The 24,184-nt window shown below is 30.7% G+C and overlaps 1 protein-coding gene across 1 annotated transcript in view; it reads right to left on the bottom strand.

Moving 5' to 3' along the window:
• Positions 1 to 263: 263 nt before the first annotated feature.
• LOC102113603 (maltase-glucoamylase) overlaps positions 264 to 24,184 on the bottom strand; it is a 75,538-nt gene continuing 51,617 nt past the window's right edge. Inside the window, 21 exon segments of the mRNA XM_088068958.1 lie at positions 264 to 1,085; positions 1,623 to 1,793; positions 3,574 to 3,623; positions 5,299 to 5,387; positions 7,513 to 7,637; positions 9,158 to 9,214; positions 9,324 to 9,408; positions 10,254 to 10,402; positions 11,847 to 11,963; positions 12,057 to 12,091; positions 13,037 to 13,170; positions 14,413 to 14,551; positions 15,488 to 15,572; positions 16,995 to 17,129; positions 18,572 to 18,634; positions 19,612 to 19,719; positions 20,418 to 20,546; positions 21,664 to 21,789; positions 22,969 to 23,081; positions 23,194 to 23,290; positions 23,990 to 24,158. Of these exon segments, the coding sequence (XP_087925084.1) occupies positions 1,023 to 1,085; positions 1,623 to 1,793; positions 3,574 to 3,623; positions 5,299 to 5,387; positions 7,513 to 7,637; positions 9,158 to 9,214; positions 9,324 to 9,408; positions 10,254 to 10,402; positions 11,847 to 11,963; positions 12,057 to 12,091; positions 13,037 to 13,170; positions 14,413 to 14,551; positions 15,488 to 15,572; positions 16,995 to 17,129; positions 18,572 to 18,634; positions 19,612 to 19,719; positions 20,418 to 20,546; positions 21,664 to 21,789; positions 22,969 to 23,081; positions 23,194 to 23,290; positions 23,990 to 24,158 (2,239 nt within the window). The 3' untranslated portion in view covers positions 264 to 1,022.

Raw genomic sequence — 24,184 nt, forward strand, 5'->3', positions numbered from 1 at the left:
CACCAGCTGGGCCCTCTGTCCTGTGGTTGAAGAGACCATTTCCCTCCAGGAGAGCACAGGAGAATTTTTTTACTTACCTCTCTTCAGAGGAGAAACGGGAGGCACGTTTTCAGTCTCAGCTGCAACAAACGTTGGGGTCCACCAGATGTCGCTCTGTATTGGGAACAGCAAAAGTAACGACACGGACTCTCTTCTGAGTTGCACAAGAGAGCAAGTTTTATTATTCCAGATCTTGTTTTATAGACAGGTCTGAGAAGGTCCAGAAAGGTAAAATTCTCATTGGCCATTAAACTAACGCATCACCATCACTGGTCTGTTGTGTACACTACCCCTTGACCTTCTCTTGTAAGAAAACAACAAGGTGACAAACAACACCTGCAAGGTTGTCTTCTATCTCTAAGGACTGATTTGATTCCTCCTTATGATTTCCCAGACCACACTTCTCAGGCCAGTCTGAGAAAGTTCTGTGACTTGGTTTCCCACTGACATTGTGCTCCCTCCTTCCTTTTTTGCATTTAGCATCCATATTAATTAACACCATAATTAAATCCTTCTCCCCACTCACGATGTGCAAATGAGGCCGGAAGAAGAATTTGCATGGATTTGTCACCCTCCCTTTCCCGCCATTCACAATACTTCCATCAAATTTACTGAATTCGTCAATTTTTAATGTTCAAAAATTGCCAAAAAAACTTGTTTCCCACGGAAAATTCACAGCTCCAAATACGGAGCTGTAGGGAGAGCCAAAATTATTAAAAATGGGAAAATCCCACATAACGAGAGCAGAACAGCGGCTTCGTGAATAAATTAACACAGAATAAATTAACGCGGAGTAGATTAAGGCAGAGTAAAATAATGAGGAATAAATTAGCTCTGAGTAAATTAACAAAACAAGAACTTTTTACAAATTTTTTAGTACAATAATAAAGTTATTTTAAGGATCTGGAGAGGCAGAAAAAGCGAGAAATAATTTATGGATGTGACAAAGTTCCAATTTCCAGTGCAGCACCACTTTTGGGGCTTTAGGTCCATTTCAGGGTGTAGTTCTGACCCAGCTCCAGCTCCAGTTGGGTGATTTTCAGCACCTTTGGGAAAAAAAAAAGCAGCAAAAAATGACTCCCAGGCAGTTCCTGTGGGATTTTACCACAATTGTGAAATTTTTGGTTAATTACGGGAGCTTTTGGTACTTTCTGCTGTGGATTTTACATCATTTATTTATGTTCTTTTACATCATAATTTTATATATTATGTAATATATCATCTATATCACTATGTAATATAGAAAATAGGGCTTAGTATCACATTATGTGGATTTTATAGTTATTAATATATATTATATAACTTTTAGAAATATATATATAAAATTTCTTGATATATAATTTATTTATATATAGTATATCGTATATAGCATATACTGTATACACATTATTTAACATATTGCCCCATAACAGCCATTTTGGATCCATACATTAACATAAATCAACTTTCCACTCATTAATTCCCATTAATTCTCTCCAAGAAAACAAATTTTGCCCAAACCACACCAAGTTTGGGCTCCTCCGGTGCCGCTTTTTTCCCCAAAACCCCAGAGTTTTAGAAACCCCAAACTGCCTGGAATTTACCTGTTTTTGGGGGTCATGGGCCACGGCATGAGGGGACTGGACATCAAGCCCATTGCGTGTCACTGTCACCTCCTGGACGCTCCCAGGGACCCCCAGCACCTTGATTTCTGTGAATTTCAGGGAATTTGGGTCCATGTACCCCCCGTGCAGCACCCGCAGCTCCAGAATGTTCTGGGGAGAAGGAGAAAAAAATCAGGGATTTTCTCAGATTGCTCAGAATTCCCCTTCTTTCCACACCTGTTTGATGGTTGTGATTTTTTTCTTTTTTTTCATCCATTTCACCTCATTTTAGTCCTTTCAAAATATTTTTAAATCCCATTTACAACCTTTTAATCAGTTTTAATACTTTTAATACCATTATAATTATTGTTGACCCCATTTTAAATTAGTATTTAAAAGACTCTTTAATCCTGCTTTATTCCATTTTCATCCTGTTTTCATGTCTTTCAATCCTTTTTACACTGTTTTATTTTAACCCAGATTTTATGGTTTTTAATCCTCTTCTCATCCTTCCTAATCCAATTTTAAAACTTTTAATTTAAATTTAATTTAAAATCCTGTTTAAATCCCATTAATTCTCTTTTTTAACCAATAAATTCTTTGTGGGTTTACTCATTTCCCCCAAAATTCTGATGGTTTGGGTTTTATCAGTTTTCCACCTTTTCCCATGGAATTTCTGCTACCAAGAAAAAAAAAAAAAAGACATAGAATAATTGTTTAAAAAAATAAAAGGTAAAAATAGTAAAAATACCTGCCTGGTGAGAATTTTTTGGTGGAAAAAAATATTGGAATTGATTAAAAAATGATTAGGAAGGGTTTAAAAGAGGATAAAAGGGATTTAAATGGGATTTTAAAGGTTTAAAATTGGATTAGGAAGAACGAGAAGAGGATTAAAAAAAGGTTAAATATTTTTAAATATTAAAAATAAAATAAAAATACATTATACAAAATATACATACAAAATATATGTTGAAATAAAACGGTGTAAAAACATTAAAAATGGATGTACATGGAATAAAACAAGATTAAAGAGTCTTTAATAATTTAAAATGGTGTTAAAAATAATTATAATGTTATTAAAACAGATTAAAAGAATGAAAATGGGATTAAAAAGTGTTTCAAAAAGACTAAAATGGGATGAAATATATGAAAACCAGATTAAACGGACAAAAACAGGAGGAAAAAGACAAAAACTGTGCTAAAAAATAAAACTGGATAAAAAAAAGATTAGAACAGAATGAAAAAGGAGAAACTGGAACAAAAAATATTAAAGCAGGATGAAAAGGACTTAAATAGGATTAAAAATTACAAAAGCTGAATGAAGATGACTAGAATTGGATGAAATGGATTAAAACAGGATGAAACTGACTAAAACGGGATGAAAATGGACTAAAATGAGATGAGAAATGACTAAACCAGAATTAAAAGTACTAAAATGGGACAGAAAAGGGTCAAAAGAGGTTTTAATGGACTAAAAGATGATGGAAAAGACTAAAATGGCATTAAAATTGTTGGAAAATTATTAAAAGTGGATTAAAATTATTAAAAAGGATCAAAAAGAACAAAAAGAAGATTTGAGGATTGAAATAGGATTAAAAAAGATTCAAGCAGGATGGAAAACTGCTAAAATTGAATGGAAAGGTTCAAATAGAAGCAAATGGACTCAAAGAGGTTAAAAGGATTAAAATGGGACTAAAAAGGGAACAAAGAGGTTTTAAGGGACTAAAAGATGATAAAAAAGATGAAAATGGGATTAGAAGGATAAAACAGGAGAAAAAAATGAGGAAAAGTGGGTTAATAACTATTACAAATATTAAAAAAGGAAAAAACCTATTAGAAATATTAAAGAGGAAAAGGGCTAAAAGAGGATTAAAATGGTTAGAACAAGAGGACAAATAATGAAGAAGTGGTTGAAAAGGAAATTTTGGTTAAAATTTGGTTTGGGACTCACAGAGCTGGCGGTGAACGACATCATCAGGTACTCGCCCTTCTCAAAAGTGTCTGGAGTGAGCAAAGAAATAAAATAAAAATAAAGTTGAAATGAGAATTAAATTTAAATTAAAATTGAAATGGAAATTAAAATTAAAAGAGAAAAGAACAATTAAAAATAAAGAAAAACAAAAAGATAAAATTATAGGATAAGGAACAATAAAAATAAAATTTAAAATGGAAAAAAAATTAAAATTGATAAAATAAAAAAATACAGACAAAATATGGTGTGGAGGAAAGCCAGTCCTGTGACAGGCTTCCTCCTTGGTGATCTGCCCCCTAAGATAAGAGTACTTAGTCATGGTGACCAAGCTGTGGACCCCTTCCTGCTTTGGGACCCCATGTTATCTCCTTGTAAACCATTGGTCATTTTACCCTCGTCCTAAACTATTGGTCATTTTCCCAATTCTCCCCTTGGCTATAAAAACTCCAGCTTTTGCCCATTTCAGTGGATGTGACCGTCACTGGCCCCTTCGCTGAAGACTGCCAATAAAGGACTCTGTTGAACTCTACATGGCTCCTGTGTCTCGTCTACGCATCGGCTGGGGTAACCCATGAGCAGAACTGGGCTGATCTGAGCTGATCACTACAAGAGCTGAAATCACTTCTTAAAGAGCTGATCACTTGAAGCCTCAGACTGCTCACAGGAGTTACTTCTCACTGGGAACCGCCTGAGACCCCTTGGACAGCCATTCCTTGCGTGACGCCTATCCGGTATAGTCGGTGGCAGTGCTGGGGGTCGGACAGACCTCTGGACCAGCCAACAAAAATATGGAATTAAAAATAAAATAAAAATAAGGAACAAAATAAAAAATAAGGTGAAATATAAATGTAAAATTAAAATTTAATAAGAAAAAAACCTAAATGCATAAAATAAAAAATAAAAATAAATAATAAAGAATTTTTTAAAATTAAAATGAAATTAATAATAAAACATAATTTTACAAAATAAAGACGATAAAATAAATAAACAAAAACAAAAAATGAGCAAAATAAAGAGAAAATAAAAATGAAGAAAAGAATAAAAATAAATTCAAAACACCAATAAAAAGAAATAAATATGAATAAAAATTAATAAAATTAAACTCAATAAAATAAAAACAAAAAATTTAAATGAAAATTAATAAAATAAAAATAAGACAAAAAAATCAATAGTAAAACAAATACAAAAGTGATGAATAAAAGAAAAATTAACCTATAAACTTACCAATACAATAAAAAAAAATAACTGCAAATAAAATAGCAACGAATAGAAGAACCACAAGAAAAGGAAAATAAACATAAATAACAAAATAAAAAAAAATTAAACCAAAATAAAATACTTCATCCTTTTACTGCAGAATATTTTTATGAATATAATAAAAATTTACATTATTTAAGTTTTATCCTTTTTACTGTAAGAAGCATTTATTAACTTAATTTTAGCAACTTTAATTAATGAACTTAACCTTAATTTAGCCATTAATGTGTCTTTTTATTCCTCCAAATTTCACTTCATTTGCATTTTATCTTCATTAACGAACCTCAACACCTTCATATTTTTATTTGGTTTTGTCGCTTCACAAAACAACCAGAAATCCCCAAAAACTCAAATTAAGGAGCAAAAAAAAAAATGGTGGGAAATTTGTGCCAGCAGGCCATGAGTTGATTAATGAATGTATTAATTAATTTTGCAAATGAGGCTGACCGATGCCCACGCCATCATCCCAGTAGAGGTTCCCCGAGGCCTCCTGGGCGTCGTCCAGAGCAACAGTCAGGAGCAGCGGGTTCTGGCGGCTGGAAAAACCAAACTTTTAGGATTTGGCACCTAAATCCAGGGGATTTGGGATTACACAGGTGGGAAATTGGGAAAATGAAATGAGGGGGAAAGAGATCCAGCTGAGAGGAAATTGGGAGGGGTCCTTATGTTGGTGTTGGGATTTTAGTGGGCTTGAGGGAATGGGTTTGAGTTTTGGGTTTGGAATTGATTTTTAAAATTTTGATTTCAATTTGCAGGGTTTATTTGCAGTAGATAAAATTATAATTTATATTTCACATGTAAATTATATTATATATTTATCTTTGTTTATATTTGTAGAAATTGATACACTCATATATTATTTACATACTTACATATGTAAATACATATTTAAGTATTTTAGTATTTAAATATCTATAATGTTGTGGATTTGTATATATTTACCTATTTACATATTCATATATTTATGTATTTATATACTAAGTATTTATGTATATTTGTATGTTTACATATGTTTACATATTTATTTTAAAGTTTTAATCTAATGTGTTTTTATAGTCTGTTTCTAGATTCTGAAATTATGTAATAATATATAATTATTTATGTTATATATAATGATTATAAACAATATATCATACAAAATAGAAATATCTCTTATTTTACATATATTCTGGAATATGTTATTATATATAATAAACAGTTTCTATACCAGATATAAAATATTAATATAAGATGCCTTTCACATATTTATATATTTTAATTAATATGCAAATAATACATAATATATATCATCTGTGTACTTATGTTAAAATTATATGAGACATTTAAAATAACTATGCTACTTATTACATGTATTAATATTTATGCATATTAAGTATGAATGAGTATACCTTTATGTATGGAAAATGCTGTACTTATACTTAAATTTTTATTTTATAATTTAACTTTTAATTTTTTAATTTAATACAAAATTAAAAGAGGGTTATTAAAGATGAAACACAACATACAATATATCTATAATAAATAATACATAATTATAAGAACAAATATTTTATACATTATGTTTTATGTATATTAATTTATATTATTTATATAATTATAGTAAATTTTATTTTATATAAGCAATATAAAACATATTATGTTTTACATGTTATATATTATATAACGTTTCTATATATTTCTATGTTTTATATATACATATTTATACATATGGAAAATATCTTTTATGCATAAAGTATGCTTTTACATTTAATATTTAAGATCATATACAATATCAAATATCATGCAAAGGAGTATACAGCAATGCAATTACTTATATGATAAAAATTATTAATGCTAGGAATTACATTTTATTTTATATTCTATTAATTTACAATCCCAAGAACCAACAGAATAAATTGCAGTTCAATTTTAATTGGCCACATTTTATTTGGTTGGTGCTTCTTACCATTCCATATATTCTACATTTAGTATTTTATCTTTTATCTTTAATATTTTCTCTTTCATATTCTATCTTTAAATTTTCTGTGTTTTTTATATATTTTATATATTTCATATATTTGATAAACAAAAAATCATAATAGTAATGTAGTAATAATAATGTTTAATACATTGTAACATTATATTAAAATATTATATTTATAAAATATAAATTAATATTTAATAATTTAATAATTTAAATTATATTTTAATTACATATAACAATGGAGTATTTTAATGACTTATTATACAAATACTATAACATATTATAAAATTATATATAACATTTTTAATGTATTATATATGTGTGTATATGTTTAATATAGTATTATATTATAAGATGATAATATTATAATACTATATTAAACATTATTATTGCTACCATTACAATTATTATTTTGAATCTATTGAAATATATAAAATATATTAAATATAAGACAATACAGAAAATTCAAAGACAAATGATAAAACAAAATACAAATATTAATATATTAAGTTATACATTATATAATATATATATAATATAATTCATTATATATTCAATATATAATTATACATTAATATATACATATTAAATATTAAATATACACTAATAATAGTGGTTTAAGATACATAGTAATTCACATTATGTTTCTTTATCGAGTTAAAAACCCCAAAAGCAAGGAAATTGTCCCCGTTTTTCACCTGAACCAAGTGTTGTTGGCTGGGAGCTGCTGGGGGAGGATGTGGCCTCCCCGCACATGGAGGTTGATGTGGCCCAGGGGTGCTGGAAAGTTCTGGAACTGGTGACGGAATACAACCTCCTCGTCCTGGGGAATGTCGAAAAATGGTAAAATTCATAAATAATCACAGAGTTTTGCAAAAAATTGACCAAAAAATTGAGAAAAAAATCACCAAAAAAAGGACAAAAAATGGACAAGAAATTACAAAGAAAGTACAAAAAATTTACTTAAAATCGACAGAAATTCACAAAAGTTGACAAAACTTTACTAAGAACTGACAAAAAATTTACAATAACAAGCAGAAATTTACAAAAGTTGCTAGAAATTTAAGAAATTTGTGAAAGCTTACAAAAAATTACAAAAATTTACTAAAAAACTAGTTTACTAAAAGGAGACAAATTGACAGAAATTGACAAAAATTTGTATAAACATATAGAAATTTACAGAAAGTGTGATAAATTTAGCAAAAATTAATGAAAAGTTTATGACAAAATACCCAAAATGAGCCTCTTAATTTATTTGAAGTTATTGAATTTTCTTTTTAGTTTTATCGATTTTGAAATTTTTGTGTTTTCTTGTTTTTTTAAAAAACTTTCAGATACATCAAATTTTGGTAAATTTTAAAAATTAATTGGGTTTTACACTCTTAAATTTATTGAATGTTATTGCTGTTTAAAAATTAATTAAATTTCTCAATGATCCAATGCATTGGATTTTTTAAAAAAGTTGCTAGGTGTATTTTTTTGGTATATTGAGCTCTATCAACATTTTTTCGTCTAGATTTTTAAAAATTTATTGAATTTTTTTGTTTTTTAACATTTATTGAGGTTGAAATTTTTTTAATTTATTGCATTTAATTGAATTTTGTTAAATTTGATTGGATTTCATTGAATGCTATTGACTGTTTAAATTTAGTGAATTTATTTTTTCAACTAAACTCATTGAACTGAATAAAATCTTTACATTTCAAAAATATTCTTTATTCTCGGGCTGTTTTTCAAAATTTGTGTAGTATAAATTTCATTTTTTTTATATAACATAGGTAATTTATTGTGCATTTATAAAATGAGATAAAGTAAAGCAAAGTGAGACAAAATAAAGTAACAGAAAATATTAATGCTAAAATAACATAAGGTTAAATGAAATACATACAATAAAATAAATAAAACTGAAAATAAAATAAGGTGTCATGAAATTAAATGCAATAAAATAAAAACAGTGAAAAAATATATTCAATAGAATTAATAAAATTAAAATTTTAAACTGAGAAATAATAGAGAAAAATGAACTATAAAATGTTGAAAAATTAAAATAAACTAAATTTTAAAACGGGGTTAAAATAAGATCAAATTAAATAAAGACAACAAAAGGAAGAAATAAAATGAAATTAAATAAAAGACAATGAAGTTAAATAAAATAAAATATATTTATAAGGTAATTTTTTTTCATCACTATTGCTCCTCCCCCTGCTCAACATTTGGGGGAAAAATTCACTCAGTTAAACAATAATAATTACGTTTTTCACATACATATGGTCCAAATAATCAATTATCCTAATTCCAATTCCATTTTCTTATCAGGAAAAAGGAGATTTTTGGGGAACTCACAGTGTGGAAATTGAACCAGCGGGCATCAGGCAGATATGCACGCACCTCGGATACACCCTGGAATGAAACATTTTGGGGTTTTTCATGCCAAAATCCCAATTTTCGGGTATTTGGGTGGTTTTTTGGGATTTCCCTCATTTTTCCCATTTTGTCCCAGTTTCCTCACCGGCTCCAGGACAGGGCTGATGAGCAGACCCGCCCCCCACATGAACTGCCTGTAAATGTCCCACGTAATTCTGTCCTCCACAAACCTGCATAGGAAAAGGAGAATTTTGGGGAAATTTTCCAATTAATGAATCTCATTGAAAATAATTATTAAAAGAATTCTGCCTTTTCATGTAAGCTAAAATAAGTATTATATAATATAATACTACATTATAAGTTATTTTATATTTCTAAAAACCACATAAACATTCTCCAAGTGTAAATATATATATTTTATAATATATAAAATATTATTAAAAAGAAATATAAGTAGAAATAGCAATAGAAATAGAAATATAGAATATTATATAACTTTATATATTTTATATATTTATAAATAGAAATATAAAATATTATATATATTTAATATTATATATGAACATCGAAAATTACTATATTACATACTCTTTTATGCCGCATATTTATATAATATTTATATATTCCAAAATTATTATTATTATTATTCTATTTTTAATTTTTAATTATTTTAATTTTAATATTTTATATACATTTCATCCTATATATTTTATATCTACATTTCATTTTTATGCTTGTATTTTATGTACTGTATATATTGTATAATTTTTATATTGTTTTGTTTTAGATATTGTAAACATTGTAAATATGTTAGATATTGTATATATTGTATATAATTTTATATTGTATAAATTTTATACATTGTAGTTTATTTTTTTATCTTTTTATTTTATATATGACACAAAAATACAAGCCCAAATACATTTTTATGCATACTTTTACACATATTTATACCTAAAAAAAATTAAAAATACAATGTACCCATTATTTTTTATGCGATTCCACAGGTTTTTTGGGCAGATTTGGGAACCCCATGGATTTTGGGGTGAAAAAGGGTGGTTTTGGGCAAACTCACTCATGCAGGAGGGGCCGCACCACAGTGCTGCCACGGACATGGGCGTGGAACATCAGTGTGTACAGGTGGGGCAGGAGCCGGTACCGGAGCTGGAGCACGGCCCGGGACAGATCCGCGAAAGTGGAATTCCAGGCCACGGGGTCCTGGCGCTGAAATGGGACAAAAATCTGAGGCTTCGGGTTATGGGGGAAAGACAGTGATTTTGGGTAATTGGGTGAAAGATGGAGATTTTGGGCTATGGGATGAAAAATGGAGATTTTGGGTCATGGAGTGAAAAACAATGATTTTTAGTCACAGGGTGGAAAATGGTGATTTTGAGTCATGCAGCGAAAAATGGTGATTTTGAGTCAAGGAGTGAAAAATTGAGATTTTGGGTAATGGGGGAAAAAAGTGGTGATTTTGAGTATGGGAAAATACAGGGAAAATACAGGGAAAATACAGGGAAAATATGGGAAAGATATGGGGGAAATACAGAGCAAATGTGGAAATTATAGGGAAAATATGGGGAAAACTATAAGAAAAAATATGGAAAAAATGTACTAAATATGGGGAAAATACGGGAAATATGGGAGAATGGAAATGGGGGAGAACATGAGAAATAAAGGGAAAGTATGAGAAATATAGGGAAAACATGGGGAAAAATAATACAGGAAATATATGGAAAATATAGGGTAAATACAGGGAAAGTATGGGAAACATGGAGAAAATGTGGGAAAATAGGAGGAAAATAGGATAAATACAGGGAAAATATCAGAAATACAGGGAAAACACAGGAATTATGGGGAAACTATGGGAATTATGGGAAATATGAAGAAGTATGAGGAAAATATGGGACATATTGGGGAAAGATAGGGAAAAGATGAGGAATATTTGGGAAAATATGAGGAAAATATGGGAAATAAAGGGGAAATGTGGGTATATAAGGGAAAAATGGGTTCTACTGCGAAAATATGGGGCATAGACTGAAACTATAGGAAAAAATTAGGAACTATGGGGAAAATACTGGAAATATGGGGAAAATATGGGAGCTACTTTAAAAAAGTAGGGAAAAGATAGGGAAACATGAAAAATACAGGGGAAAATATGGAGAAAATATGGGAAATATCTGGAAAATATGAAGAAAATGCAGGAAAAATGTGAATTATGGGGACAATATGGGAAACATTGAGGAAATACAAGAAATATAGGGAAATACGGGAAGTACAGGAAAATGGGGAAACTAAGGGAAATATCAGGGAATGATGGTGAAGATATGGGCAAAATAAGGGAAATACAGGGAACATATAGGAAAAGGTTTGGGGAAATATGGGAAAAATTTTGGGGAAATATGGGCAAAATATGGAGGAAATATGGGCAAAATATGGGAACTATGGGGAAAATACTGCAAATATGTTGGAAATGTAGGAACTACTGGGAAAAACTAGGGCAAATGCAGAAATACAGAGAAAATATGGGAAATACTGGGAAAATTTGGGAAAAAGATAGGAAATATGAAAAATATATGAAATAAAATATGAAAAATATGAAAAAAATAAGTATAGAAAATATGGGAATTAGCCACTTTTAGTAAAAATCAAGGTGGAATTCACCTACCTTGGCCTTGTTCCCATTGTGGTTGCGGGAATAGGGATAGAAGGCACCGAGCTCCATCCAGCGGGCGCAGAGTTCATATGAGGGCTCCCCGAAAAATCCACAAATATCGGCCCCACTCTGCAAAAAAAAAATCCCAAGCAGGCCGTGCACAAAATACACCATTATGGTTAATAGGAGAACTGGAGAGTCAGGGATGCACGAGGGACTTACATAAGAGATCCCAAAGAGGCTGAATTCCATCATTCCTGTGGATTAATTTGGAAATTGTTGGAATTGGTCAAAAAATCAACCATAGGGACAAAAATTCTTTTACCTTGGCTGAGTTTGAATCATTTTCAGGTCAAAAAAATGGGATAATTGGAAGGTAATCAAGGAGGAAAATTGATTTTTTCTTCAATTTTGCCCAAAAATCTGATTATGAGGAAGGAAACAAAGAAATATGGAATTTTGGCTCAAAAATATTAATATTATGTAGGAAAACAAGGAGAAATATGAAATTTTGGCTCCAAAAATGTGATTATTTGGAAAGAAACCTAGAAAGATCATGGAATTCTGGGTCAAGAAAATGTGATTATTGGAGAAGAAACTCCTCTGGGTTTGGTTCATTTTGGCATGAAAAATGGGATAATCAGAAGGGAATCAAGAAGAAAAATTGAATTTCCGCTCACAAATGTGATTATAAGGAAGGAATCAAGAAATAAGGGATTTTGGGTCAAAAAAGCTCATTAGTGGAGAGGAAATCAATAAATATGAAATTCAAGTTCAAAAAATAGTGATCATTAGGAAAGAAACCAAGAAAGAACATGGAATTTTGGCTCAAAAAATGCAAATATTTGGAAGGAAAGCAAGAAGAAATATGGAATCTGGGCTCAAAAATATTTTTTTATGTAGGAAAACAAAAAATATATGGAATTTTGTCTCAAAAATGTGATTGTTGTATAAGAAACTGAGAAGAAATACAGAATTTTGGCTCCAAGATATGATTATTTTGCAGGAAACCAAGGAGAAATAGGGAATTTTAGCCCAAAAAAATGGGATTATTCGGAAAGAAACCATGGAAGAACATGGAATTCCGGCTCAAGAAAATGTGATTTTTAGAGCAGAATGTTGGCTCAAAAATAGAGTTTTTTTTTTTACAAAACTTAGAAACACAGAATTTTGGGTGGAAAAGCAGGATTTTGGGTGCTCACCAATGATGGATTTGTCCAGCTGGTTCCAGGCAGCTGTGTTGTCCCCCAGCCAGTGCCCCGCCCACCTCCCGCTGCTGGGGAAGGTTGAGCGTGTGACAACTATCCCACGCTCCCCTGTGAGGTTCCGCAGGATGCTGGGGAGAAATCCCAGAATTTGGTGATTCAGGGAGAGGAAAAAACCAGAGTTTTAGTTTTGTAAAAGTTTATGTTTATATATTAAATATGAAACTGGCAGGGGCTGGTCTAAAAAGAGTCATATTTAAGTTGGCATTTTTGTCTTGGTTTGGAAATTTCCATTTCCTTTTCCTTTTCCTTTCCCATTCCTATTCCCGATCCCATTCCCATTTCCATTTCCATTCCCATTCCCATTTCTGTTTCTGTTTCCTTTTCCATTCCATTCCCACTCCCATCCCCATTTTCCTTTCCAAGTAATTAATTGCTTTTGATTAGGTAATTGATTCTCATTAACTGATTTTAATTGGTTAACCACTCTTGATTGATTAATCCTCCTTAAGTAATAAACTACTTGTGATTGATTAATTCCTTTTAATTGATTATGATTATTCCCTTTTAGTTGATAAACTGCTTGTAACCACTTACTTTAAACTGACTTACTGCTTTTTAAAATTAATCCTCTTTAACTGATTAATTGATTATGATTAATTATTTTAATTGATTAATTATTTTTAACTGAATGTGTGGTTAATTGCTTTAAATTGATGGATTATTCTATTATTCCCCTTTAACTGATCAACTGTAATTAATTGCTTTTTTAATTGATTTTTTTTTATTAATCTCCTTTAACTGATAAACTCCTTGGTTTTGATTAATTCCTTTTAATTGATTAATTGCTTTTGATTAACTCCCTTTAACTAAATAACAGCATGTGAATGATTAATTGCTTTAAATTGATTGATTGCTTTTCAAATTATTCCTCTTTAACAGATCAACTGCTTGTGATTGATTTATGCAATTTAATTGATTAATTGGTTTTGATTATTTATGTGTAATTGATTAATTGCTTTTGCTTTGATTTGATTTTTATTTCTTTTAATTAGTTAATTGCTCTTGTGTAAATAACTCCTTTTGATTAATGAATCCAAGTTTCTAGAAATGTCCTTGTGAGTTTAAAGGATGTTTTTGGGCATTTTAAGGTGAAATCAGTGAAATTATTCCTGTTTAACTGACTCAAATACCAGAAGGGACTCAGATAGCCAGAAAAAAATGGGAGAAAACAGAAGATTTCCAGCAAAAGAAAGGGAGGAACATTTTGGTATAAGAAGATTGAAAATGGGTGTTGATTTTTGAGGAATTCCAGGCCAGAAGGATGAGAAATAAATGCAAATAACAGGGACAAAAGTGGAAAAGCAACTCACTCCAAGGTGGGTTTGGTCTGCGCCCACCCGTAGAGGTTGTGGACGTCATAGTGGCGTACGGGCGACCCGTCTGGCAGCTGCTGCTGCCCCTCCATGCAGATGGTTTTGAAGCTCAGGCCCTCAGATCGGGATCCCAATTCTGCCAGAAAAGGGGGAAAAAAAAATCCACCCAAATTGCGTCAAACAGCACTCAGGAGTAATAAAAACTTTCTTTTATTTTTTTAAGGATTGGGTGTTGTTGGTTAAAATTATTAATGAAGAATGTATTTGGAGTTTTACACAAGAATTTTTTGTAGGGAATTCAAGGCTTGCTGGAATTTGGTTTTGAAAGTTTGGAGTGTGATGGAAATGGGATTTTAGGAAAAGTTGGAAATGCTGAGACTGGATTTCGGAAGTACAGGAAATGATTAAAATGGATTTTTAGGACAATTAGGAAATGCTGTAATTGGATTTTAGAAATTCAGGGAATAAAAAGAGAATGAAGTTTTAGAAAAAAACAGGAAATGCTGAAGTTGGATTTCAGAAACTCTGGGAATGAAGAAAATGAAGTTTTAAAAAAAGAAGAAAAGCTGAAATTTGATTTCATAAATGAGGAAATACTGAAATTTAATTTCAGAAATTCAGAAAATAATGAAAATGGAATATTTTAATATTTTTAGAATTTTTAAAGGCTGAAATTTGGTTTCATAGATTAAGAAATGCTGAAATTTTATTTCACTAATTCAGGAAAATCTTTGAGTCCGAACAATCCTGTGTGAGGATCTGGATCTGTGAGGTGAGTTTGCAAGTGTCTCTTAACTCTGAAAATTGGGGGGTTTGTCTGTTTTAACATAAATTGTCTTAAAATCCACAGACCTGACAAAACAAAATCCCAAGAGAAAAACACTCAAACCCCACAGAAAAAAATAATCTGAATTCTCAGCAGTTCAAGGCACTGTTTTCACCAACAAAGATGGAGCTAGAAGTGCTGAATTTCCATTTTGGGCTCACTTGGGGTTTAATCCATATTATATCCATATTTATCTCATGCATATTGACCCAAAATGTTGGAATTTTGGGATGTTCCAAGACGTACGGGGCATGTAGGGTGGGAAGTTGAGGTTCTGGTCCCGGCAGCCGCCGATGGTGCCATGGACAAAGCTTGAGGGCTCATTCATGTCCTGAGGGCAGGAAAAACAGCAAAATTCCTCTTAAATTAGGGGAATTATGCTTAAATTGGGAGAATTTCTCTTAAATTGGGGGAATTCCTATTATACTGGGGAAATTCCTCTTAAATTGAAGTAATTCTTCTTAAATTGGTGTAATTCCAGTTGGTTTAATTCCTCATTTTCACAAAAAGTTAATTATTTTTATTTATCAAAATTAATGACATTATTTAACGAAATAGAGGAAAATTTGTATTTTTGGGCCAACTAGATTTTTTAATTTAATCGATAGGAAATTTTCCTGATGGAAATTCCCTTCATGGCCAAATCCTGAAAATTAGCAATATTTCACTTCCCATGGATCAAATCAAAATCAAATTTATTAAGAAAATGAGGGAATTAATGAATCATTAATTAATTAAATAGGTTCCTTAGGGTAAGAGCCTGTGGATTGCAGGATTGTTTCTGGATTTGCCAAATTTCTGGGAAAACCCCTGTTTTCCTCTCTGGAAAGGGAAATTAAGTTGAGAAGTATCATTAAGTATATAGAAATTAGGGAAATCCCTAATACCCTAATTTGGTGATTATATAGGGAAAATAATGGGAAAATGCCAAATATTTCCCAGGATTTTAAAAATTTTTGTGTGTTTCTGGATTCAGAAGATTTATTTATATTTATTTCTGGCTTTTCTATATTTTTCTGTATTTACTGTCTCTGTATTTATTTATTTCTCTGTTTCTAATTATTTTCTTTATTTTCTCTCTTTTTTCTATATTTCCTCACACTGATTTTCTCCATTTTGCTGTATATCTATTTCTTTTCTCTTTTTTCCTTTTATAATATTTTTCTAAATTTATTTTCTACATTTTTCTCTACTTATTTCCTCTATTTTCTCTGTATTTTTCCTATATTTTCCATATTTATTTTGTACATTTTTCTATTTCTTTCCTCTATTTTTCCCTTTTTCTCTCTTTTCTATTGTTTTTATATTTATTTCTCTATTTTCCTCTTTTTTTCCTATATTTTCCCTATTTTAGTTTTCAACTAATCTTTATTTCCTTATATATATAGCCAAAAAGAAAATAATCAGTAAATAATAAATAAATCTAAAAAACAATTTGGAGAACTTATTGAAGTAAAAAAACCCCCAATTAACCAAAAACCCACAAAATTAAAACAATAGGAAGACATTAAAAATTAATATTGTGGGAAGATATTTTTGAACAAATAAATCAAAATAAACCCATAAACATATGAAAATAATTTCAGAAATTATTTTTAAAAAATTTTAAAAAAATAAACACAACAATGATTGGATAAAGTCTTTTAGGGTGAATTTTTGTGATTAAACTCTGTGACACTGCTGGGGTTTTTTGGGAAGGGGTGGAGCCACAATTTTGGGCTGAATCCCCCAAAGAAAGAAGTTTCCCACTGACGATCCAGAGTCCATCGAATTTGATGCTGAGGGAGGAGTTCCGGGGGTTTTCGTAGACTTCAGCAATTTCCTGTGCCCACCAATCCTTGGTGGAGTTCCGGAAAAAATCTGGCATGGCAGCAAAGGCCCGATACAGCTGGGGGAGAGGGGGAAAGTGGCATTAATTTGGGTTAAATCAATATAAAATTAATTAAAATAAGAATTTATTGGGTTTTAAATAGAATACTTTTTAGTTAAACAAATTTTTTAAAAGATGAATATATAAAAATAATATATAAATAATATTTATATTATATTGTTATTTCTTGTATTCTGTATCATACCTAGTATCTATATTATTTTACCTTTTATATTTACATATATAATTATAAACCTAAAATTATAATTAAATAATTTGTAAATACAATTAATTTTTATTAGTTAAAATAAATAGTAATTATAAATGTGAACTATAACAAATTGTAATTAATTGTAAGTAATAATAATTTATTGTAACACTTATTATAATAAGCACTAGTGATTATAACTAAGTTCTAAACACAATCATAAATTAAAATAAATTAATTAACTATACCATATTAAAATTTAATAATATAAAGTAAATAAAAATATTTATAAAACCAGAATTTAGATTTTTAATATGGTTGCAATTTTATTTAATTAGAATTTTTTAAAAAATGCATTTAATTCCTTTAGAATAAAAATTACATTTTTTGAAAATAGAATTAAAGTTCTATCAAAATACATATCTTAAAAAATATATTATTTTGAATAATACTAATAGATTTTTTTAAAAATAAATTAAAAACTTAAATGTAGCTTATTTATTTTTAAAAAGTGTTTAAAAAATATGTAATTGAATTTTTTAGGAGTGTATTTTTCAGAAAAGTATTTGGTTTCTGATATAAATAAAATTAAAAAATATAACTAATATTTAAAAAATACATTTAATTTTTTACAGAAGTTTCATTTTTGATAGGAAACTGTACTTCTTATAAAACAAATTTAATATCATTAAAGCAATTTTTTTCAAAATAGAGATTGAATTTTTAAAGAAACAAGTCTTAAAATGCAAATTTAACTTTTCAACAGGAAATTATGAAAATAAATATTTGATAGAAACTTGATTATTTACAAATACAAATTATGTTTATAAATTATGAAATATTTTAAAATATTTTTAATGACTCATAGGTGTTTTTACAGAAACATAATTTTTTAAAATATATAAATTCTTAAAGTAGAATTTTAACTTTTTTTAAAAATAGTTTTTCAATTGGAGTCTAAATTTTTAATAGAATTTTTGTCACAGAAAATATTAGAAATAGAAGCCTAATTTTTTTAATAGCTGTTAAAATAGAAATTTAATTCTTCTTTGAAAATTCCCCATTCACCACATTTTTCCTGGCAGAGACACTGGGGCACTTTTGGAGTATTTTTTACTTAATTGGTTTTTTTTCTGTCCTGGTACAAAACTGGGGCAATTCCTGCACTGACCTCGATTTCCTCAGCCAGTTACGGTATAAACATGAGGAATTTCACATTCCCACTTTTCCTCCCCAGAATGCCAATGCTCACCTCCACTTGGGTGTCCCAATCCAGGGAATCATTGACCACCACGTTGGGCAGGTCCGGCCACACCTGGAGGAGGAGAGGGCAAAATAAATTAAATAATTGCAATATTAAAGTAATAACATATTAAAATTAAGCTGACTTGATTTCAAACAGGATTGAAAAGAAATCAAATAGAATGAAATTGAATTAAAACTTAAAAATTAAAATTAGCTTGAAACCTTTAGTATTTCAGAAAAGTATTGTAAATTAAAATTAATTTTATTTTATCTAATTGTCTTCTATATTTTTATTTAGTTTTATTCTTGCCTTATTTTAGGTCTTTAAATTTTATAATATTTAAATGTAACCTGAATTTTTTAAATTTAGTGATTTTAAAATGTTTTTGTTTACTTAATCTTATTTTTTAGTTTATTGCTTAGTTTCTATTGTTTAATTTTTAAATGTTTTTATTCTATGTAATCTTAAATTGACTTTTTATCTTTTTCCTTATGGATTTTAAAAAATTTATGTACTCTCAATCTTATTTTAATTTTTAGTTCATTTTCATTTCTTTTTAATTCAATCTTTATACTTTTTCTTCATTTGATCACAATCACATTTTCAGTTGTAAATTGATTTATTTTTTATTTTATATTAAATCTTACCATTGCTTTATTTTTGGTGTATTTTTTACTGTTTATCTTTTATATTTTATACTTCTTTTATATTTTTCTTTTATCCTACCTTTTAAGATTTTTGTTTTTACATTTTTTTTTTTTTTTTACTTTTTTACCTTTTCTTTAAAATTTTAAATTTATCCTTTAAATTTTTTGTATTTTTTTCATACAAATCTTAATTTTTTTTCTTTACATTGTTTTTATTTTGTCATTTAATCTCATTTTACTTTTATCAGACAAGATCGGACTTGCTAAGATAATGAAACGGATAAAACAGTATGGTCAGACCCAAACCAATCTATCAACAAAATCTGTCAATTTGGATGATATTAGCAATTACAACGGGATTATTGGGGAAATTTTGGGTGAAATAATCGGGATTTTGACCTTGGCGTAGACAAGGTCATCACTGTCGGGCCACTTGATGAAGACATCCTGCTGCATGCCACGATCATAGGCCGGGTAATTAGTCTCGTTGGCTGAGATGGCTGGGTCCTGAAATTCAAATATTAATTGACTTTTAATCCTGAGTTTTAACATTTTTTGGCCTAAATACAGGGTTTTAAAGCTTAAACATTAAGTTTCATTTCAATTTCCAGTTATCTTAACATAAGCTGCAGTTCAATTTTTAATTAGGTTCTGACTGTAATTAAATAATTTCATTGGGCCCTCCCTTAGACCCGCCCTTTTAAGGGATGACATCATCACTAGCATGCCAAAGAGGTGCATCCTACCCTTTAGCCCCACCCCCTCCTTAGCACCTCCTATTTCAGTGATGATATCACCACCAGGATGAGGATGAAGTACATGCCATCCTTTAGCCACACCCCCTCCTTAGCCCTAACCATATTCAATGACGACATCACCACTAGGATGAAGACAAAGTGTATCCTGTCCTTTGGCCCCACCCCCTCTGTGAACCTCACTCCCTTTTGGGTATGACATCATCACCAGGATGGGGATGAAGCTCATTCCGTACTTTTTCCCCCTTTCCTTACTCTTCCCCTTTTAGTGATGACATCATCACCTGGATAGGAATGACGTGTATCCCCTCCTTTAGCCCTGCCCCTCTCAGCTAACCCCATCCCCTTTAGGGTATGATGTCACCACCAGGATGAGGATAAAGTGCATCCTGTCCTTTAGCCCCACTCTGTCCTCCTAATCCCAGCCCCTTTCAGTGATGACGTCATCACCAGAATGAGGATGAAGCGCATCCCATTGCTCTGGATGTGCCGCACGAGCTCTGGGAGCCCCTGGAAGCGTGGGCTGAGTGTGAAGTCCAGCTGGCGCTCCATGTAATCGATGTCAGCATACTGCACATCCTGTGGGACACCAGGAATGTCACCGGAGAGAGGCGAAATAAAATATGTGGGGTAGTGAGGAAAAGGGAAAATAGGGGGAAAAGGAAAAAATAAATGGGAAAAAAGTGAAAGATGAAATGGGAAAAGGAAAAAATGGAAAAAAAAGTGGAAAAAGGGGGAAAGAAGAAATGGGGGAAAGGGTGAAGAATGAAAAAAAGGAGAAAATAATGGAAAAAAGAGAAAAATGAAAGAAAGGGGGAAGTGAAAAAATGGGGAAAAGTTGGATAAAGAAAAAATGGGTAAAAGAAAGAAAAAAGCAAAATAGAAAATTGGTGAAAAGGAAGAAAGAAGAAAGAGGGAAATTTAAAGTAAAGGAAAAATGGAAATATGAAAAAAAAATCAAAATCAAAAAAAGCAGAAAGAGAATAGATATAAAAATGGGAAAAAGAAAAAAAAAGAAAAAAGCATAAAAAGGTAATGAAAAAATGGTGAAATAAAAAAAAAGGAACACAGCCAAAATGAAAAAAATAGGAAAAAAGAAAAAAATAAATTAAATGAAAGTTGAAGAAATTTAAAAGGCATTGATCATTTATGGTGATCTTGTCACCATCCATCATAGAAATCCCAGAATAAGATATTACCTAATTTATTTCCTACTATGATCGTAAATATTGTATATAATATTTCATATAATGAATCAAAAGATCTGCATTATACATAACAAATAATAAAAAAGAAATGAATGCATATTAATTACATTATGACAAAATAAGAGCAATAATTATAATACAATAAGAGTTATAACGATAGACATTGTTTATGGTCTGCAGTGTTTTTTATAAAAGTCAGTTTTCTCTAAATATGTTATATTTGTATAATTGGGGAGTATTAAAATATACAAATATAGATAGATATAGTATGTAACATCTATATATGACATTATTTTATATTATCATAATTATATTTTTAATATATAAATATATTTTTAATATGGCATTCCAGAATAATCCAGCGAAAACCCGTTTTTCCACATGCCACATTTTTTCCTCAAAAAATCCCAGGGAAAAGTGATCCTAACCTCCCTCCCGATTTTCTTGGATTTCACTGAAAATCCCCCAAGGCTGGGGACTGAACTCACCAGAGGGATCTGGGCTCGGTTCATGTCATTGACCAATTGGGCAATTTCGGCATCGTTTTCATAGCCATAGCGGCAGAGTTGGAAGCCCAGGGCCCAATAGGCAGGCATTACTGGGCGTCCCACCAGCTGGCATGGGGGAAAACAGCATGATTTAGGGAAATTGAGCAAAAAAACCTAAAAACCAAACAAGAAATCAAACAAAAACCCCAAACAAATGAACAAAAAAAAAAGGAAAAACAAAATCACACTGCCCCAAGCAACAAAAAAATCCCCACTGAAGAAATAAAAAGTGAATTAAGGTGAACTAGAAATAAATTTTAAAATAAAGAAATAAAAGCCCTGCAAAAAAGGAACTAGGGGAAGAAGCAAAACAGACAGAAAGGAACCAGAGAAAATGGCAAAACCCAGAAAAACTCAAATCTCTCAAAGGAACCCAAATTAAACAAAAGCCCAAAATCCCTAAACTAAAACTTCCCCAAAAAATCAAAGCCAAGTAAATTCAAGTCCCTAGAAAAAAAAAAATCTGCAAAACCACCCCAGTAAAAACTACCCCCCCCAAAACACCTAAACAAAAAAACTCCTTTAAAATAACAAGGAAAATTTTAAGTCTTCCAAAAATCCAAAACAATAAACTGTTCCCAAAAAAACAAAATGAAAATACTTCGGAATAGCAAATAATCTTCAAAACCCCTCAAAAATGAGGAACTCCCTAAAATAAACACCCCTAAAACACCACAAGAAGAACCAACTCTCTTCCAAAAAGGCAAAAAACATAAAAAACCTTAAAAATATCAAAATGCTCTCCAAAATCCCCTAAAAATTCCTCTAAACCCACCCCATAAATCAAACCAACCCAATAACCACCCATGTAAAAAACACCAAACCTCCCAAAATTTTAGAAATAAACACAACACAAAAAATCCTAAAAATAACCCCAGCAAAAACACCATGAAAAAAACCTCCTGGAAAAACCTCAAACCCCAAATCAAAAATAACATTGAAAATTGCATTAAAAAAAAACACACAAAAAACCCCCTCAAACCAAGACAAACTGACAATCCTCCCAAAATCAGAAATAAAAAAGGGTAACCCAGGGCAAACATTAAAAAATATAACAACCACAAGGAAAACTCCAATAAAATAAAATAGCCTCAAAAAGAAACGTGAAAAACCCAACCCCTTGAAAAAATCCCCCCTAAACATCCAAAAACCTCCTGAAACCCCCCCAATCCGCCTAAATAATTGAGGCCCCACAAATCCCTCAAAGCCTGCCCAAATTCCCTTTGGCTTCCCCCCAATTGTCACCTCTGTGTATTCCTGCACCACTTCCTCAGGAGTTGGCCCTAGGACCAGATAGAAATCCAGAATGCCACCAACAGTGCGGTAGGTGAGGGCTGGGGTTGGCTGGAAAGTGACATCTGGAAAAATAGTAAAGGGAAAAGAAGGTGACAACCCCCCCAAGTTAGAGCTGAAAAATGGAGGATTTTGGAAAAATCCATGGAGAAAAAGAGGAATTGAGGTGTTTTTTACCCATGGCGTTACTGTTGAGCAGCAGGACACCGTGAGCATTGCCATCCTTTTCCAGCCCCATGTAGAAAGGTTGGAAACCATAGGAATTCAGCTTGTACTGTCCCAAAAATTGACATGATGGATTGGGAAGACATGGAAAACATCCCATTATTTATCAACGGATTACCAATTTTTAAAGGGTTTATTAATATTTATAGCATTTATCAATATTTGTACCAATTAGCAGTAAATTATTGATCATTGTAGATACAGTGGAGGAGCTATTGGGTAAAGAATGGGTTGGGTTCAGTTGGGTTGGATTGGGTTAAGTTGAGTTGAGTTGGGATGGATCTTATATCTAGATTCTAATATCTAATTATATCACAATCAAATCTGTTTATTATCATCAATTTAATTTAATAATAAATTTCTGATAATTTTAATATATAAGTATGCATATGAATGTAAATATAAACAATATGAAAAAGTAAGAGCAAATATAAATATTTAAAATATAATTATATAAACATATAAGAATAAAAGTATTAATAGAAATAAATATGTATAATGTAAAAACGAAAATTAAAATTAAAAAATAAGTATAATTTAAAATTAAAACCAAAATTAAAACTTAAATATAAATATAAATGTAAATATACATTTAAACATAAATATAAATGTAAATGTAAATATACATATAATTTTTTTTACCCCCCAGCATGGAACAACCTCCCCTTCATAGAAGAACCCACTCAAAAGCCATTTCCTCATTTCCTTTATGTTTTTCCCTCTAAAAGCCATAGAATTCCAGACTCACGCCTGGGGGCTGGTCGCGAGTGAACATGCCCCAGGTGTGCCAGTCCAGGTTGTGGCGGAAGGCGTCATGCTCAGTCTCGCCGAAGCCAAACACAAACGGTGCTGGGAGGTGTGTGGAGATCTGCAGGAATTGGTCACTGAACATGAATGTCGGCAGCTGTGAGTCCCAGCTGGAAATTGGGTGAAAACGGGGTGA

The sequence above is a fragment of the Pseudopodoces humilis genome, chromosome 33, assembly GCF_049639895.1.
Source record: "Pseudopodoces humilis isolate 2021_Gansu_Grassland_sample_001 chromosome 33, ASM4963989v1, whole genome shotgun sequence".
Lineage (NCBI taxonomy): Eukaryota > Metazoa > Chordata > Aves > Passeriformes > Paridae > Pseudopodoces > Pseudopodoces humilis.